This window comes from Alternaria rosae (assembly GCF_020736505.1).
Source record: "Alternaria rosae strain MPI-PUGE-AT-0040 chromosome Unknown BKA58scaffold_3, whole genome shotgun sequence".
Classification (NCBI taxonomy): Eukaryota; Fungi; Ascomycota; class Dothideomycetes; order Pleosporales; family Pleosporaceae; genus Alternaria; species Alternaria rosae.
Window position 1 is genome coordinate 160,793 of NW_025763572.1, and position 14,815 is coordinate 175,607.

At 53.0% G+C, this 14,815-nt stretch overlaps 5 protein-coding genes across 5 annotated transcripts; 3 read left to right on the plus strand and 2 right to left on the minus strand.

Annotated features, from left to right (window-relative positions):
* Positions 1–836: 836 nt before the first annotated feature.
* On the minus strand, positions 837–2,548 carry BKA58DRAFT_115579 (chalcone-flavanone isomerase-domain-containing protein). The gene has a single exon (XM_046164017.1). It carries the CDS (start codon positions 2,466–2,468, stop codon positions 1,104–1,106), a length of 1,365 nt encoding a protein of 454 aa, XP_046027056.1. The 5' UTR covers positions 2,469–2,548; the 3' UTR covers positions 837–1,103.
* A 57-nt stretch (positions 2,549–2,605) lies between these two features.
* BKA58DRAFT_379180 (MAGE family-domain-containing protein) lies at positions 2,606–4,082 on the plus strand. Its single transcript, XM_046169789.1, has 3 exons — positions 2,606–2,919; positions 2,966–3,094; positions 3,144–4,082. Exons 1-3 carry the CDS (start codon positions 2,679–2,681, stop codon positions 3,731–3,733), a joined length of 960 nt encoding a protein of 319 aa, XP_046027057.1. The 5' UTR covers positions 2,606–2,678; the 3' UTR covers positions 3,734–4,082.
* On the plus strand, positions 4,066–6,402 carry BKA58DRAFT_356317 (uncharacterized protein; the record flags this gene model as incomplete). The annotated part of the gene is made up of 3 exons (XM_046168655.1): positions 4,066–4,671; positions 4,732–4,857; positions 5,092–6,402. Exons 1-3 carry the CDS (start codon positions 4,264–4,266, stop codon positions 6,400–6,402), a joined length of 1,845 nt encoding a protein of 614 aa, XP_046027058.1. The 5' UTR covers positions 4,066–4,263.
* Positions 6,403–10,786: 4,384 nt separating this feature from the next.
* Positions 10,787–11,949, plus strand: BKA58DRAFT_115638 (cutinase). The gene is made up of 2 exons (XM_046164018.1): positions 10,787–11,585; positions 11,667–11,949. The coding sequence occupies exons 1-2, from the start codon at positions 11,031–11,033 to the stop codon at positions 11,787–11,789; spliced, it is 678 nt and encodes a 225-aa protein (XP_046027059.1). The 5' UTR covers positions 10,787–11,030; the 3' UTR covers positions 11,790–11,949.
* Positions 11,950–12,243: 294 nt separating this feature from the next.
* BKA58DRAFT_427786 (uncharacterized protein) lies at positions 12,244–14,453 on the minus strand. The gene is made up of 2 exons (XM_046172991.1): positions 13,889–14,453; positions 12,244–13,839 (listed from the first exon to the last, which is right to left on the minus strand). Exons 1-2 carry the CDS (start codon positions 14,121–14,123, stop codon positions 12,488–12,490), a joined length of 1,587 nt encoding a protein of 528 aa, XP_046027060.1. The 5' UTR covers positions 14,124–14,453; the 3' UTR covers positions 12,244–12,487.
* Positions 14,454–14,815: the final 362 nt, after the last annotated feature.

The window sequence follows — 14,815 nt, forward strand, 5'->3', positions numbered from 1 at the left end:
CTCCACATTTTGGAGAAGCTCCCAAGAAGTGTGAATGAGGAAAGAGCAAGCAAGCCGGCAGAAAAAGTGCTTTTATACACCTCTCAGATGGCGCAGCGGAGAAAGCCGGCCATGGGAATTCGTTGTTGGTCTTTCCATGAGAATCAAAAGTTTCAAATTGTCAACCTGGTTTGACAGTAAGGTGCTCGGCAAACGAACCATTATTTCATTCTTAGTGCTTTTTGAACATTGCGGTAGCAGTTGAAGAGGCGGAAGGAACGCCAGCCATAGCGGTTGTCTTATCGTGATTTTAGAAAAGTTACTCGACAAACGCGCCATACGACAAACATCGATTCGTTTTGAATATTCCGAGAGATAGTCAATGAAGCGGGAAGGAGGGAATACATGTATGGTTGCGAAGTGGTTTTTGAAGAGGTGCTCAACGGCCGCGCCGTCGAATCGTATTCCAATCTTTTAGATTCCCTGAGCCGGCGAGGAGGCGAGGAGAACACCAGTCATGAAGGCAGAACCACTAGTTTTTGGAGAAGTGCTCGACGAATGCACCATCACCATTTCTACTTGTGTTTTTGAGAAATCCGAGTCGTCGACCAGAGGCAGGAAGAGAGCCAGCCATGTACCAATAGTTGGTGATTATGGAAGAAATGCTGGATGAGCGCACTTTGACATTTTGGTACGCAATTTTGGTAATCTGAAAACAGGATTGGAGTCGTAGTCGTAGTCTGCGGAGAGGCGGGAAGAACAGCAGACATGGTAAGTACAGTCGGTGTTTTTAAGAGAAGTGCTCGAGGAAGGAGTCGTCTATTGTGCTGTAGTGAGTTTGGTGGGTAGATGACGAAGTAGGGTAGTAATCGGGACCGGAGAAGAAGGAGGAAAACATGAATGTAAGTATGATGTTTTTTTGGAAAAGTGCTCGGTGGACGAGCCATGGCGTGAATCCGAAGTCCTTTTAGTATTTTGACAAAGAGAAGTGATGTAAAGTAGAGAAAGAGGAGGGCAGTCAAGCGAGGTTTATATACACCACCGAGAGACGAGACGAAGAAATTCTTCGCATGATCACATGCGCAACACATCCAATCCCCTTCCATTTGATACACATCCTTCCACTAATGAACCATAGTCTCCAGCGTGCCCACCGGCCTCTCAACAATATCAATACACCCATCCACGATACTCTTCCTCGCCGGCTCACTACTAACATTCTGCCCACCCAGATATAGCAACCAAACCAGTCTCCCCACCCTCTCATCCTTAACCTCGCCCAACCAACTGCTCTTGCCCATAGTCTCCTGCTTATCCCCCTTCTGCACAAGCGGCTGGTACAGCGCACCCAGACTACCGCTCTTATCCCGGGTGAGGATGATGACGCTGCCTTTGGGCGCTTTACCCTTTCCTTGGAAAAGGTTTCGGAATTCTTTCATTGCGAGGCCGAAGGATTCGTCTTGGAATTCGCCTTCTTCTACGGGCTTGGGTAGGGATATCGACTTGTTTTCTGCGGCTTGTTGACGGAGGAGCTCGGCCTGCTTACGCCGTACTTCGTCTGTTCGCGAGGCGATACCGCGCATCCAGCCGTCTTGGAGGTGCTTGAAATCTGTGCCGCGGCAAGGTACGACACGGAACGCCATGTCGACGCCTGCGGTGCCGTCTTTGGCTAAGATGGACTCCCAGATCTTGTTGCTCTTCTCTGGGTCGAGGAGGGCCTCGCGGAGGTCTTTCTTCTCGTTGGGAATGAGGGCTGAGGCGGTGGGGTTTACGGTGTTGATGAGGTGGTTTTGGAGGGTGGACAGGTGGGCGGTTTTGACGTACAGGCCTACGACGTAGACCTGCACGCGTAGGAAGGAGACTTTTCGGATGCCCAGGCCGAGGAGTGTGTATTCTGCGTCGCTGGTGATGGCTTCGGGGCCGGCGGTGTCGGTGGGGAGACGGATGGTGCGCGGGAAGTAAGGGACGTAGGAGGTGCCTGTCTCGACGAGCTCGATGGCGTCGGGGTCGGAGGCTTGGGGGTTGTCGGAATCGCCTGGCGTGGCAATGACCTTGTCGCCGGCTGCGATGACGACCTTCTTGCCCTGGAACTCTTCTGCTGCCTTGCGCGGTGCATCGCACTTGGTGGGCGGGCCCATGATCATGTCGGATATGCCGCGACTGGGCTTCTCATCTTTCTCCTCAAGCGGCGGCACATCCCATAACCGGACGAGGAAGATGGGGGCAATCATGGAGAGCGCAGCACCGAGGGCCAGCCAATTCCGCCTCTTTATCAACTGCGCACGGCGCATGGCCTCGGCGCGGTGTACAGAAACAAAGTCTTCATCTGGGCGAGGGACCTTGGGACGGGCGCCTTGCTTGAGAATGGCCTCGAATTCTGCTCTGCTGGAGCGCGAGCCCTGTCGGATTTGGGGGGATGAGCGGAGGGGCGCAGGCGTGTTGAGGCAGCGGAAGATGGGCCGTCGCGCGGCGAATCGTATCGAATTCATGGTGGCTGCATTGACTGGGGTAAGTCACGATGGGTGGATTGAGACTTGCAATGCGGAGGAGCAGCTTGGACCATGTCTCGATGATGTCGTCGCCGGCCCGGAAGCGAGCACTTTAGCGCGGCTTTCACCGCGGCGCGTCGCGTCAGCCCTACAGGGTGATTCTGTAGTAGATTAAGTCTACCCCACGCCTCAATCACTTACCACGACACGATGCCGCCCCGAAGATCACGACGAGCGGCTACTGAAGAATCCTCACCAGTCCCCATACAGACACAACGACGGAGGCGAGATGACACTCCCGAAGAAGATGAAGACATTGACATGGAAGACGCTATCAGAGAGGCGCAGGGCAGCGGCAGCGTAGATCAACTAGCGAAGGGCCTGGTGCGGTATGCCCTCTCGTGCGAGCATTCACGGAAGCCTATCAAGCGCGCGGATATCAACGAGAGAGGTGAGTGCATCGAAAGTTATCGAAGAGATGAGACTAATCGTTATAGTCCTCGGTTCCTATACTCGGCTGTTCAAGGACGTCTTTGCGCAAGCAAACAGCCAGCTCATGGACGTCTTTGGTATGCAGTTCGTCGAGCTGCCCAAGGCGGACAAAGTGACGCTGCGACAGAAGCGCGGTACATATCCCAGTCTCACCGTATTTCCCCTCATCTAACATGACTCCAGCTGCCGCCGGCTCGGACTCGCAAAGCAAGTCGACCAGTATATGGGTGCTCCAGACTATCCTGCCTGAGCAGTACCGCATACCAGACATCATCGGCCCCTCGCGACCATTAGCAGCCGACGCAGAAGAGATAAACCGAGAAGACTCGTACGTCGGGCTGTATACCATGGCCATTGCCCTCATCACTATATCCGGCGGTATGATCCCAGAAGGCAAGCTAGACCGTGCTCTCAGACGCATGAACGCAGACCAGACGACGCCTGTCGGTACCAAAGACAAGACGCTTACGAACATGATCAAAGACGGGTATATTGTCAGGATCAAGGAGACGCCTGGTGGGGGCGAGGAGACGATCGACTACATTGTCGGGCCTCGCGGCAAGGTCGAGGTTGGACGAGAGGGCGTCGCGCAGTTTATACGGATGATGTTTGGGGAGAGCGAGGACGTGGAGGAACTCGAGAAGCGATTGCAGAGGACTCTGCAGGTGGCGGACGCACACAGTGACAGTGCGCCGGCGGTGGAGGCTACTCAGGCCGCATCGCAGGCGGCAGGACGGAAACGCGGACGACCGAGGAACAACGACGATGAATAGTCTGGTGCATGATTAACGGATAGAGACGCCCATGATACCCTATGTAGTTATGTCAATGCTCTTTACTGGGACACCAACGTCATGTTGAGCGATGCTAGCTCGGAGCTCCCCTCAAGGGACCAGTTGTCGAGTTGCATCATCGGCGGCAAGCGCCATGGAGCTGCGGGCAGCCGTCGCAACAAAGACAGAAACCACGGCAGCGAAAAAGGCGATATTGAGGTACGTGTAGTGGCTTGCCCATTTGTCAGCGTCACGAGGCAGGTGATCGTGGTAGGTGCAGTCGTAGGACAGTGGCAGTGGTAGGCGGCAAGGTCGAGCAATGCCTGCATGCTGTCAAGGCTCACGCAGCTTCGCCCGCCCCTCAAGCGCTTCTGCGCGCCAAGCTGATTGAAACGGCTCTATTTTCCACACCACCCGCCCTTTCTCCTCATTCTCTGCTCGCCTCCAGTCCGCCCTACGTCTACTCACTCTCTGCATCCTCGACATCCCCCGCCCCGACATGACCGCTTAAGACAGACCGCTTAGCCACAATGAGCAGCATCGACTCCCTCCTCAACCCGGACGCCGGCCTGCAGCGCCGCCCGTCTGCCACCACCACGACCGACGACGCTGCCGATGCCCTGACGACGCTGGCGACGCTGGGCAGTGGACAGCAGTTCGTGCCCGCCCCGACGCGCGAGCTGCCTTCGCCAACCGCCTCGTCCCACGCGCCGCGACGCACCAGCAGCTTCGGCTCCCACCACGCGCCCGTCGAGCCCTCGCCACCCCTCGACGAGCCCCAGGTGCACTCGCCGACCCTCGAGCACTATCATCATGGCTCCAAGTCCCCCGAGGAGCAGAAACGCCGCCAGTCGCTGCTGTCCAGGACCTCACCCGCCCCAGTGCTCGCGCCCATACAAAATTTGTCCTCGGCCCTGCAAGAGCAGCTCGAACCTGCAGTCACGCGCGACGAGCCTACCACCTCCCAGATCCGAGAGCCCACAGCGAGCACCCTCCAGCCTGATTCGCACAATGGAAACGCCAACCTGCCTTCACCTCAGCCTTTTATCAAGGACGAGCCCTCTGGTACACCGCGCGAACACACTCCTGCGATTACCGCCTCCCAAACCGAGCGGCAGAGTTCCGTGACTGGCGAGAACGTGGACGCCGACACACTCAAGGCCCTCGAGATTGCCAAGCAGAGCGATCTTGGACTGCGCAGACGGAATCAGAGCGCTGCAGAAAGCGCACCATCACCAGTCGACTCCAAGCCAGCACCCGCCCTGACCAAGAAGCGACCAGCTCCGTCTTCCGCATCCGCCATCAAAAAGAAAGGCACCGCAAAGACATCCAAGCCGAGTAAGAAGCGCAAGGTCGAGACGGAAGATGGCACGCGGTCCGTCACGCCTACCTCGAGGATACCCAAGTCGGCGGGCAGCAGGGCTATGAAGAAAGGCTCGCACGCCGGCACTCCACTTTCTGGATCCTCGCCCGCCCCCGGCCACGAGCACGCTTCCGATGACGACGGCGAATCATCCGAAGATCACAACCTCTACTGCATATGCAAGAAACCAGACAACCACAAGTGGATGATTGGATGCGATGGCGGATGCGACGACTGGTTCCACGGCGACTGCGTAAACATGCGACAGGTGGACGAGGAACTGGTCGACAAGTTCATATGTCCGCAGTGCGAGGAGAACGGCAGGGGCAACACAACGTGGAAGCCAATGTGCCGGCGGGACGGATGTCGAAAACCAGCGCGACTCAACCACAGCAGGGAGAGTAAATACTGCTCCGACGACTGCGGAGTTCTCTTCATGCAAGAACAACTCCAACGCACAGCAGGTGCCAAGGGCGCCAATGGAACAAAGGAAAAGTCCAAGAAGAAGAAGAAGCCTGTGGAGAGTGAAGGCGCAGAGGAAGAAGAGCCAACCCCGCTCGGCGGCACACTACGAGCCAAGGACCTCAAAGCCCTCGTCGACGCATCGCCCAACATCCAAGCCTTCAAGAACCTCGGAACCGGCGTCCTCACACCCCCACAAACCGCCTCCCCATCCCGCGCAACCTTTCCCTCCAATGGCGAAGACCTTGCTCTCACTGCTGGCGAGATCGAACGTCTAACCGCCTTACACAAAGAGAAGACCCAACTAAAAGACCGACTCGAAGTCCTCAAAGACCGCGAGAAGTTCGTCAGCATGGCCAAAGAACAAGCCGTCCGCCTCGCCGACCGCGAAAAGGTCAAAGCGAAGGATTTCTGCGGCTACGACTCGCGGCTATCATGGTCCGACGCCGAGTTCCTCCTCTGGCGCAACAGCAAACACGGTCGCGCTGCTTTCCACCACTCCACCCTCACTCCCACACCCGAACAGATTTCTTCCACGCCCACACCCGCGACCAACGCCACCGATGCGATGGACATCGATGTCGATGACAGAGAGACTGCGTGCTTGAAGAAGCGCTGCCAGAAACATCCTCAGTGGCAGAAGCTCAATTTGCAGGATGCGCGCTTTGAAGAGCTGGAGGTTGTGGAGGCGATCAAGGAGTGCGAGAAAGATGAGCGGAGTGTGAGGGAGAGGGCGAGACGGAGGGGCGCGAAGGATGGGTTGGCTAAGGAGTTGACGGCTGGTGAGGATGGAAGTAAGGTGGAGAGGAATAGGGAGGGGTGGGTTGAGGTTCTTGCGTCATGACGGGGTCGACGTTGACGTTGACGTTGACGTTGGAATATTATAAAAGCTTGGATAAGGCATATACCCCGTTCCTTTGATACTTTGGGCGTTTGGTATAAGGAAAATAGCCGGACAGAGCGTTGTTCGTCTCGGAATACTTTGGACATTTCCTTCATCTACATGCCTCCAGGCTGGATAGCTAGGCTGCGCGATATGGCGAGAGCGAGTTAGTATGGTTTAATGACTACTTTATTCTTGATATTGCATTTCATTCAGCTAATGACTACGATCGGAACTGAGCTTTGCGACGATCAGATCTGTGAATGCTGCGGATGATGCTTGGACATGTGGCCGTATTGCCGTATTGGCGACGTATAAATATCCCTCTCGTTCTCTTCCTTTCTTTCCTTCTACATCTACACTTCAGGTTCTCTTTTCCAAAGAGTGATAGCGACTCGTGATGTGGCGCTCTCTAAAGAATGGAGAACGTCATGCTATATTCTTGCCTCGCTCCCTCTGAGTCTTTCCAAATATCAACCCCCGGCTGGTCATGGTCTCTGACAGACTCGTGCGTCACCACATTTCAATCTTCTTCTTCCAAAAAGCAATCCCAACCGGTGCCATGATGGGTGTCCTAGAGTCGGAGTATAAAAACTACTTTGCGGCCGCTGGATTTGGACTCCTACATTCACTTCGCGATCCTTAATGTTCAAAATACTAAACTCCAAGTACATGGTGGTCCTGTCCTTCCGCCTTCTCTTCAAACACCAGCTGCGTACTCATATGCGTGTCTTTGGCATTTCAGACCCCTACATGACATCCTTGATGGAGACCGAAAAAACAAGTCGGTAGCCTGGATGACGCCGCTGCCTTCTCTTCCTGCGGACTGGATTGTAGCTTCTTACACCAAAATTCCGTTCTTCACTATCCCAAAAGTGACGAAGTCCGAGAATCGGCTCGCACTTCTCTATGCGCCTTCTGATCTCTGCTGCACCAAAAAGACAACCCTGAGCTCCGCTTATGAAGACGAAAAGACGGTGTACTTAGGGGGATGTTGCGCGTGCTTGTTCTCCTCTAAATCGACTAGAAATCCACAGTTCAGCAGTCTATGTCTGCCTTCTCTCCAACGTCGCAATCTTTACTTTCCAAAAACGGTATCGATGGGTTCGATCGATGGGAGCTTGAAAACGAAAAATGATAGTGCGCATGTGTAATGTCTGCCTGTCGCTCCTCAGCTCGCAGATAGCGTTCGAGCCGTAGACTCAAAATGAAATCATCATGCGCCATGTCACAGTCTTCGCTTTCCAAAACATTGCCGATGGCACCTATCATCGGATTCCAATACAGTTGTGTTGCGATGATATGCTGTCCGCTTACAGCATCTCTAGTCGCACATAAAAACACCTCACCGCGGCTGGAAGTTTACTTCTTTACCAACAACCCAGTCCTTCTTTTACCAAGAAATGGATGGAGGAAGTTCTGGTGAGATCTCGAAAAAGCGACCGCAACGTGAGACATATCGAGAGTTTCCTGTGTCCGGTCTCATCGCATATAAACCCGCCTCTTTTTCAGAGACAAGAGCTTCATTCCTACACCAACCTTATGAGTTGGATTTATCAAAAGGTACATATCGTCTTTCCATGGAAACCAAAAATGGGATACCATCAGCGCATATTCTGCGTCTGCGCCTTCTCTCTCTGTTTACACAAAAATTCTTGGTCCGATTCTATGACTGGACTTCCACTCCAACGCCAATTCCTTGGCTTACTTTGACCTAAAGTCACAATTATACTTCCAATGGAAATTGGAACAGCAGGGAAAAAAGACGATGCTGTGTGTCGCCGCCTTCCTTCTATACGCATGATCCAGTCTCCTGTTGCCACAATATCAACGCAGATGTCATATGAAGATCGAAAAGAAGATTCAGGATTGAAATGTGGTGCGTCTGTGTGTCTGCGTTCAGCGCGCGTATAAAACCTACGTTGCGACGACTGCAGAAGTCTCACTCCTTTACCAATACCCCCGCTTCCAATCACTTACACTAATTCTATGAGTTCGGCGCTGGTTAGCCTCCGTTCTGGCCGCATATAAAATACAGATTCCGACAACTGGGCTCTTATTCATCTACTAAAATATTACAGACTTTACTCTTCCAAAACAACAAAGCGTTCTGAGCATGAGAATCTGAAAAGAACATACCTCTGCTACATGTTGCGAGCTTGCTGGTCTCCCCGTTGTGCGATCGCAGAAGAACGAGTACGAGGACACAAGGAAGTAGTGCACATGCATGTGATTCTCTCTGCGGGAGTCCAAAAGCTCCAAAAAGAACGAATCTGCCTTGATGACTGCGGAAACGGGCGCAGAGAACATTAGTACATTTCATCTTGTTTTTTGGAGTTCGACACGGCTCTGCCAACCTTTTGAGTTGTTCGGTACACCACCTCGCGAAGGTTTCTTACCGCCCGGGCGGCGATAGCGCTAGTTTGGCGTGTATAAAACCGTCTTCGTGGCGTGTGAAATCCAACAGCTCACATCTACCAAGAGAGATTGTTTTCTAAAATGCTGGACTATGGTTGACATGGTTTTCGAAAGAGTCTGGTGGAAATGGCATGGTCCTGCTTCGTCTGTGGGTGCAAAATACAGCAGAGGAGAGAGTGATCAAAATGAATCCAAAAGCTCGACATCAAGGATGGATGTGCCCAGCCGTTTGGGGAAGTTGGTCCAGGATGTAAGAGAAGGCGCCTACGCGTCGGTTTCTTGCTTCCGTTCAAACGCCAAAGCCAAGTTCATTGATATCTTGAGCGCTGGTCTGAAGGTGTGCGTATATAATCAGCCTTTTCTGGGATTTACCTTTCTTTCTTCCGTTCTGTAGCTGCAGAGTCCGTCATCGGGGTCAAAAATCGTTAAGCTTGAAGCGGTTGAAGACGACTGAATCGTGTGCAAGCGGCACCGTGTACCGAAGGACCTAGCGACATCTATATCCTCATTGGATACTACATGGACACAAAATGCTCGAGACGAGTCGTCGTGATGCAGAAAGGTCGGGAAGACCTGGAGTGAGAAATGAAGAGGAACCGAAGTGGAGATAGCGTCACACGTGGCGACGTTTTGAGGTAGCCTTTTGACACATGGTTTAGCGCAAAGACGTCACTTAAAGTTTACATGTCACCGTCCGGTCACTCCCTTCCAAGGTTTGAATTCGCCGTTTCGGCACTTCGTGTGAAAACCACGATTGACCAGCTCACGCGCTGACGTTACTGCTTGCCTCCCGCGAGGTCACCCCAGATTGATCTGGCGGGGTAAGGCTCAACGATCAGGCAAACATCCCATTCCGCTACCAAATCGCACTCACCAACTACCACCTCGGTCAACGTCCAGCCGACATCTCGGTCAAGATGCCAACCTGGAGTCGAAGCTTTCGGAGCTTGGCCTGCATAGCGCAGCGCTGGAGCCGTTCCTCGGATCAGCGGGACCCGCTAACGATCACCCGTACCATACTGCGAGTAGCAAGATCGGCCCAGGTTTCGGCACACCAACGCACAACGACTGCACGTCTTCTGTCAGTGTCCACTACTTGCATTGCAGCGCCCTCGACGAACTGTTTGTGCCGCTGTCGCACCTGCCTATCCCGCGCTGGGCTCAGTACTCGCTTGCTTTTTCGATAATCTCCGACCTCACTTTCACATCGTCACCATCCATTTGTGGTATCACCACCGATGCTGCACCTCCCCTTGTTCAATTGCCGTGCCGAGGCTCGATGCCGATCGACGGCAAGGAGCAATAATTGGGGGTTCTCCTTGCGGCAGGCTCCAAACCACAAACAGCAGGCAAGTATACCGAACGTGGTAAGGCCAACAATCCGCAGACCCGCATGCGCGATTCAGGACCTGCGCCTAGAGACTGTGAGGCACGAGGAGGTGGTCCAGTATCCACAATGGTGCAGTCACTACCCCGAGGCACGATGAATGCGCTTCGTCATGTTATTGGAGGTTGTGAGACTCAAACCCCACCTCCTGACTGTTTCGAGTAGACGGCATAGGATGGAATGTTCCACGTCGCTTCAGCCACTATCAAGACTGAGGAGTTTCGAAAAGCCATGCCGCGCCACCTCTCACCATCGGTATCCTGGAATGAGGCATACATATGACATACACGTTTGACACAATGGCGCCGATGCATGAAAACACCCGCCGTATATCCTTCAAGTCACCTCACCTGCAATCCCCGTACCTGGTCTGGAAAGTCTCCGAATCGAGAAGGTCGAGAAGATCTCTTACCCACCCCAGACGGTGACAGCCGTTAGGCCATGCGTCGATCGGGGCGCCTACGGGATAGACGGCCACGATTGTGACTTAGTTCTCCGAAGCGGATGCAGGTTCCGTCCTTTTCGGTGTAGAGCAGCAGACTGGGGATCGGCGAGTGAAACGCGCTAAGAATGTCTGCCGAGGTGAGGTGAAATCCGTGGATATCAGAGGGTGCTTTTTTTCTATTACACACGGGTTGGTGAGTGGGAGGGTGGATATATAAGGCAGAGAAGATCCGCTGTTATATCGGCACCACCCTGACGATAAGATCATCCGCTCTACTTCTCTCACTGTCATACTTCATACATTCACTCACATACCCATACCCATCTTCACACATCAACCATGCGTTTCTCCACCATCCTCCCCGCAGCCTCGCTGCTCGCCCTCTCCACAGCCGCCCCAGTTGACACTCTTGACACCCGCGCAGCGTGCACCTCCTACACCATCATCAACACCCGCGGCACCGGCGAGATCCAAGGCGAATCCTCCGGTTTCCGCACCATGAACCGCAACATCCAGTCCGCAGTCTCCGGCGGCAAAATCTACAACACTGTCTACGCCGCCGGCTTCGATCAGAACAGCGCGGCCGGCACAGCTGATATCGTCAACAAAGTCCAGTCTACACTACGCACAAAGCCCGATGAGTGCTTCATTCTCGAGGGATACAGTCAGGGTGCTCAGGCGACAGTGAATGCCATGTCTCAGTTGACTGGCGCGAACTTCGATGCTGTAAAGGGTGTTTTCCTTATCGGTGACCCGGCGCACAAATCTGGACTGTCATGCAACGTTGACAACAACGGCGGTACTACGACGAAGAACGTCAATGGTTTGTCAGCAGCGCTGAGCAGGGGTATTCCGGAGAACTGGCAGGGCAAGACACTGGATGTGTGCATCTTTGTAAGTCCTCCTCCTTTCTCACTTAGCTTGCCATTTTGGCTTTCTGGCTTGAAGAGCACTTACTGACTGTTATGATTATAGGGCGATGGTGTATGCGATACTACACACGGTGCTGGTATCAACGCTCAGCACTTGCAGTACCCCGGTGATGCTCCTACGCAGAAGTTGGGCGCGTCGTTTGTTACTAAGCAGCTCGGTGCTTAGATGAGAAGGTTGAAGAGAAGTCAATGCTTGTGGGCGCAGTATATTTCGGCTTTGTTCTGTTCTCATCCAGACAAGTGCTTCTGGACGAGTGTGAATTTCATGTATATATATCTATGAGAACGAATTGGTAACAGATACGCTTCATGACTTGTCAGTGCAGTCAAAACTGCGTCATTCATGTGATTTTTCCTTGGAGTGAGAGACGTTGTAGTATTAGTCTTAATGCGTATATTCCGAGTCGTAGACAGAACTCTACAAGGCGCCGATGTACACACCACACTACCGACACTCCCAGTCGTCGTTGATACTACCCTCCAAACCCTCTATCGGTCGAACTTAGATCGAAGGCAGTAAGCACTAGTCTTTACCGTACGCTAAATATGACTTGAACCCCGGCTCACTTACTCTCACGATGGTGAAGAATTGAGTTTACCCTTTTCGGCCCTACAAACTCGTGGTACCAAGGGTCTGCGTGGTAAACTTAGTATCAGGCCCCCCAGATCACCATCCCATCTCGCGATTCGCTTGGCTTATCGTAGAAGCACACTGGAAGCATTCTACCGGGCGCTAGCAACGTTGACAGGACAAATGTAGGGCTGAAGACGGGCATATGCATGTTCATTTGGACGAAGAAGTCATCCAACATCGGCAGATGGGTTCTTCGTATACTATTCTTGCAGAAGCTTCTATAACGAAGTCTACAAAACCCTAAACACAGGATACTCGTCCCCCACCTCCAGCGGTATCTTGTTATAATACACCTGACTCGCTTCACCCTCCGGTTCCAACAGCGTAAAAGCATATCCAGCGTTCTTCTGCCTGGTATCAACGTGAAAACCGCCAGCCGGTATCGTAACCGCACGCTGCGTCACATTGGTCGTGACGGTTGTACCAGCGATGCCTTCGAATTTCGTTTCTGCGAGCTTAGCCTTCGTGACTACTAGTGCTTCGACAGTTCCGACAAAGTCTTTCTCCAGGACATCGACGGTGACACCGAGGATACGGAGACGCTCTGCTACATCAGCCCAGGCGCGCGAAAAGACGTAGGCTTTTGGTCGAGAACGCGAGAGAGTGACGATGGAGGGATCGCTATTGCGGGAACGGACTGGTACATCAACAATCGCGCCGCTTGACTCATCGATGAAGGGGACTGTCTTGTTGGTGATGCGCTGTTCGTAGGTTACGACGATGTTGTCTGAGCTATCGACGAATGCTTCGCGTCCAGCTTGAACGGTTTTGTACACGTTGTCGAACTCGTCAGCTGCTTTGTTGAGAATCGTTTCTAGCACGATAACATGGGATGCGACGCGTCGCTGGAAGTGCTGATCCGCGATAGCAATGCCCCGCGTCTCGACCAGGAAAGTCAGGGCCTGGTAATTCCCAGCACCTTTGTGATTTGCCGCGGCAAGCGCATCAGGCTCTTCGATCGTTATCGTTCCATTAGCAACACTCGTGGTAAAGTATGGAAAGATCCGCAGGTCCTTGCTCTCAGCAACTGAGAAGATGTCGTCCACGAACTCCTGGTTCAACGCTCGAATGCTGGGATTGACATTTTGGTTCTTGTTGGCGGAGACAAGAAGATCTTGCGCGCGGATATACTTTTCCGCTACCAAGTTGCCGCCTGTGTACTCGTGATCGTCGATGAAGACGTGAGGGTCAAACTCAGACTGCAGCTTTCTGATGGCTCGTGTTTGCTGTCGCTCAAGTACCGCATGATCGCGGTTAGGGTCATAGTTGGAAGCCAATTGCCGTTGCAGATACTCGACACCGTCGACGTTGTAGCGTGGGAGAACCACGAGATCAATCTTCTCCAGGATTTTAGCGCTCCACTGGGAGTCTTGCGCAAACTTTCCGAGCAGTGCAAGCACGCCCTCGTCGCCTGCGGGCTCGTTTCCATGTTGGCCTCCTTGGATCCAGATCCGTAGTTTCTTGCTACTTTTCTTGCCATTTGTCAATGTAACGTAAGGTATCGCGCGATCCTCCTCAGATCTCAGGTCGCTATTGTAGGTGATCCATCCGTTGCGCTGGGTGAGACTTTTCACGAAGCTTTCTGTCGAAGGGTCAGTAAGCTTGGGGTCGTTGTGATATTCAAACTGTACCTAAATCACGCTGCGGAGTCGGTCCAGATGTGCCGTTTGCGAATGTAGCTGGTACATTTTCCGGATTAAGGAAAGCCGGTGATAGCAGCTGAATGCCATCGACATCAGGGAAATTAGCTGCCACTTGTGGTGCATCAATAACGACCGGTCTTATGTTGCTGGCATATCGATCCGCGATGACTGAAGTTGCGTAGAGTGGAATTACAGTTAGGACTGTCTTGTATGAGGCCCTCATGATGATCTATGCGTTCACAGTCGACGTCCTCTGGAGTTCGAGGCTAACGACCTAGCAGATGGTTCGAGAGGTACTGCGAGATACATCGCTTGTAGAATCGTAGGCGACGCATGTTTATACGTCAGTCCTAGACACCTTTCCGGTAAGTCGTGATGTGTATGCATAAGCACGTTATCAGGCATGGATCAGGAGCGGATGACTACATCCATCGATACCTCGCAAGCATTCTAACGTCCCTCATGCTGCTAGGGTCTTGGTACCACATCGAGCTTCCTTTTGTGGGATAACCTCAACATGACGTGAGTGGGGACGAACGGCAGTCGACAAGGCGGAGAGGAAGAACGCCTGTCGTCTTCCTCCGATCCCGAGCTGTTGGGGCTTGGCAGATGGCGTCATGCAGATCTATCAGCACCAATCTCACGATTCGAGAACGCGAAATAAAATAGCCAACTCACTTGTAGATTCTCTAGCTTTGAACGTTGCACTCTTCTATCAGCTTGAACACCACCATTGGACTACCCATCTTTCTGCCCATCACTCCATATCCAGCACCGGCGTCCCCAAAACATGTAAAACTTCCCACTCCTCTCCACCTCTATAACCCACTACCTCCAAGGCTTAGATACAATCCAGCGATTCACCTCATTCGTCGCTTTCCTCTCATCTCCACTCAAATGCCTCACATTTTCCCC

Bases quoted from the DNA above. Each gene is read 5' to 3' on its own strand.
- BKA58DRAFT_379180 (XM_046169789.1), top strand. From the start codon at position 2,679: ATGCCGCCCCGAAGATCACGACGAGCGGCTACTGAAGAATCCTCACCA. The intron at 2,920-2,965 runs GTGAGTGCATCG...TAATCGTTATAG, and splicing joins CGCGGATATCAACGAGAGAG to TCCTCGGTTCCTATACTCGG. The intron at 3,095-3,143 runs GTACATATCCCA...ACATGACTCCAG, and splicing joins GACGCTGCGACAGAAGCGCG to CTGCCGCCGGCTCGGACTCG.
- BKA58DRAFT_115638 (XM_046164018.1), top strand. From the start codon at position 11,031: ATGCGTTTCTCCACCATCCTCCCCGCAGCCTCGCTGCTCGCCCTCTCC. The intron at 11,586-11,666 runs GTAAGTCCTCCT...TTATGATTATAG, and splicing joins CACTGGATGTGTGCATCTTT to GGCGATGGTGTATGCGATAC.
- BKA58DRAFT_115579 (XM_046164017.1), bottom strand. From the start codon at position 2,468: ATGAATTCGATACGATTCGCCGCGCGACGGCCCATCTTCCGCTGCCTC.
- BKA58DRAFT_427786 (XM_046172991.1), bottom strand. From the start codon at position 14,123: ATGAGGGCCTCATACAAGACAGTCCTAACTGTAATTCCACTCTACGCA. The intron at 13,840-13,888 runs GTACAGTTTGAA...ACCCTTCGACAG, and splicing joins GACTCCGCAGCGTGATTTAG to AAAGCTTCGTGAAAAGTCTC.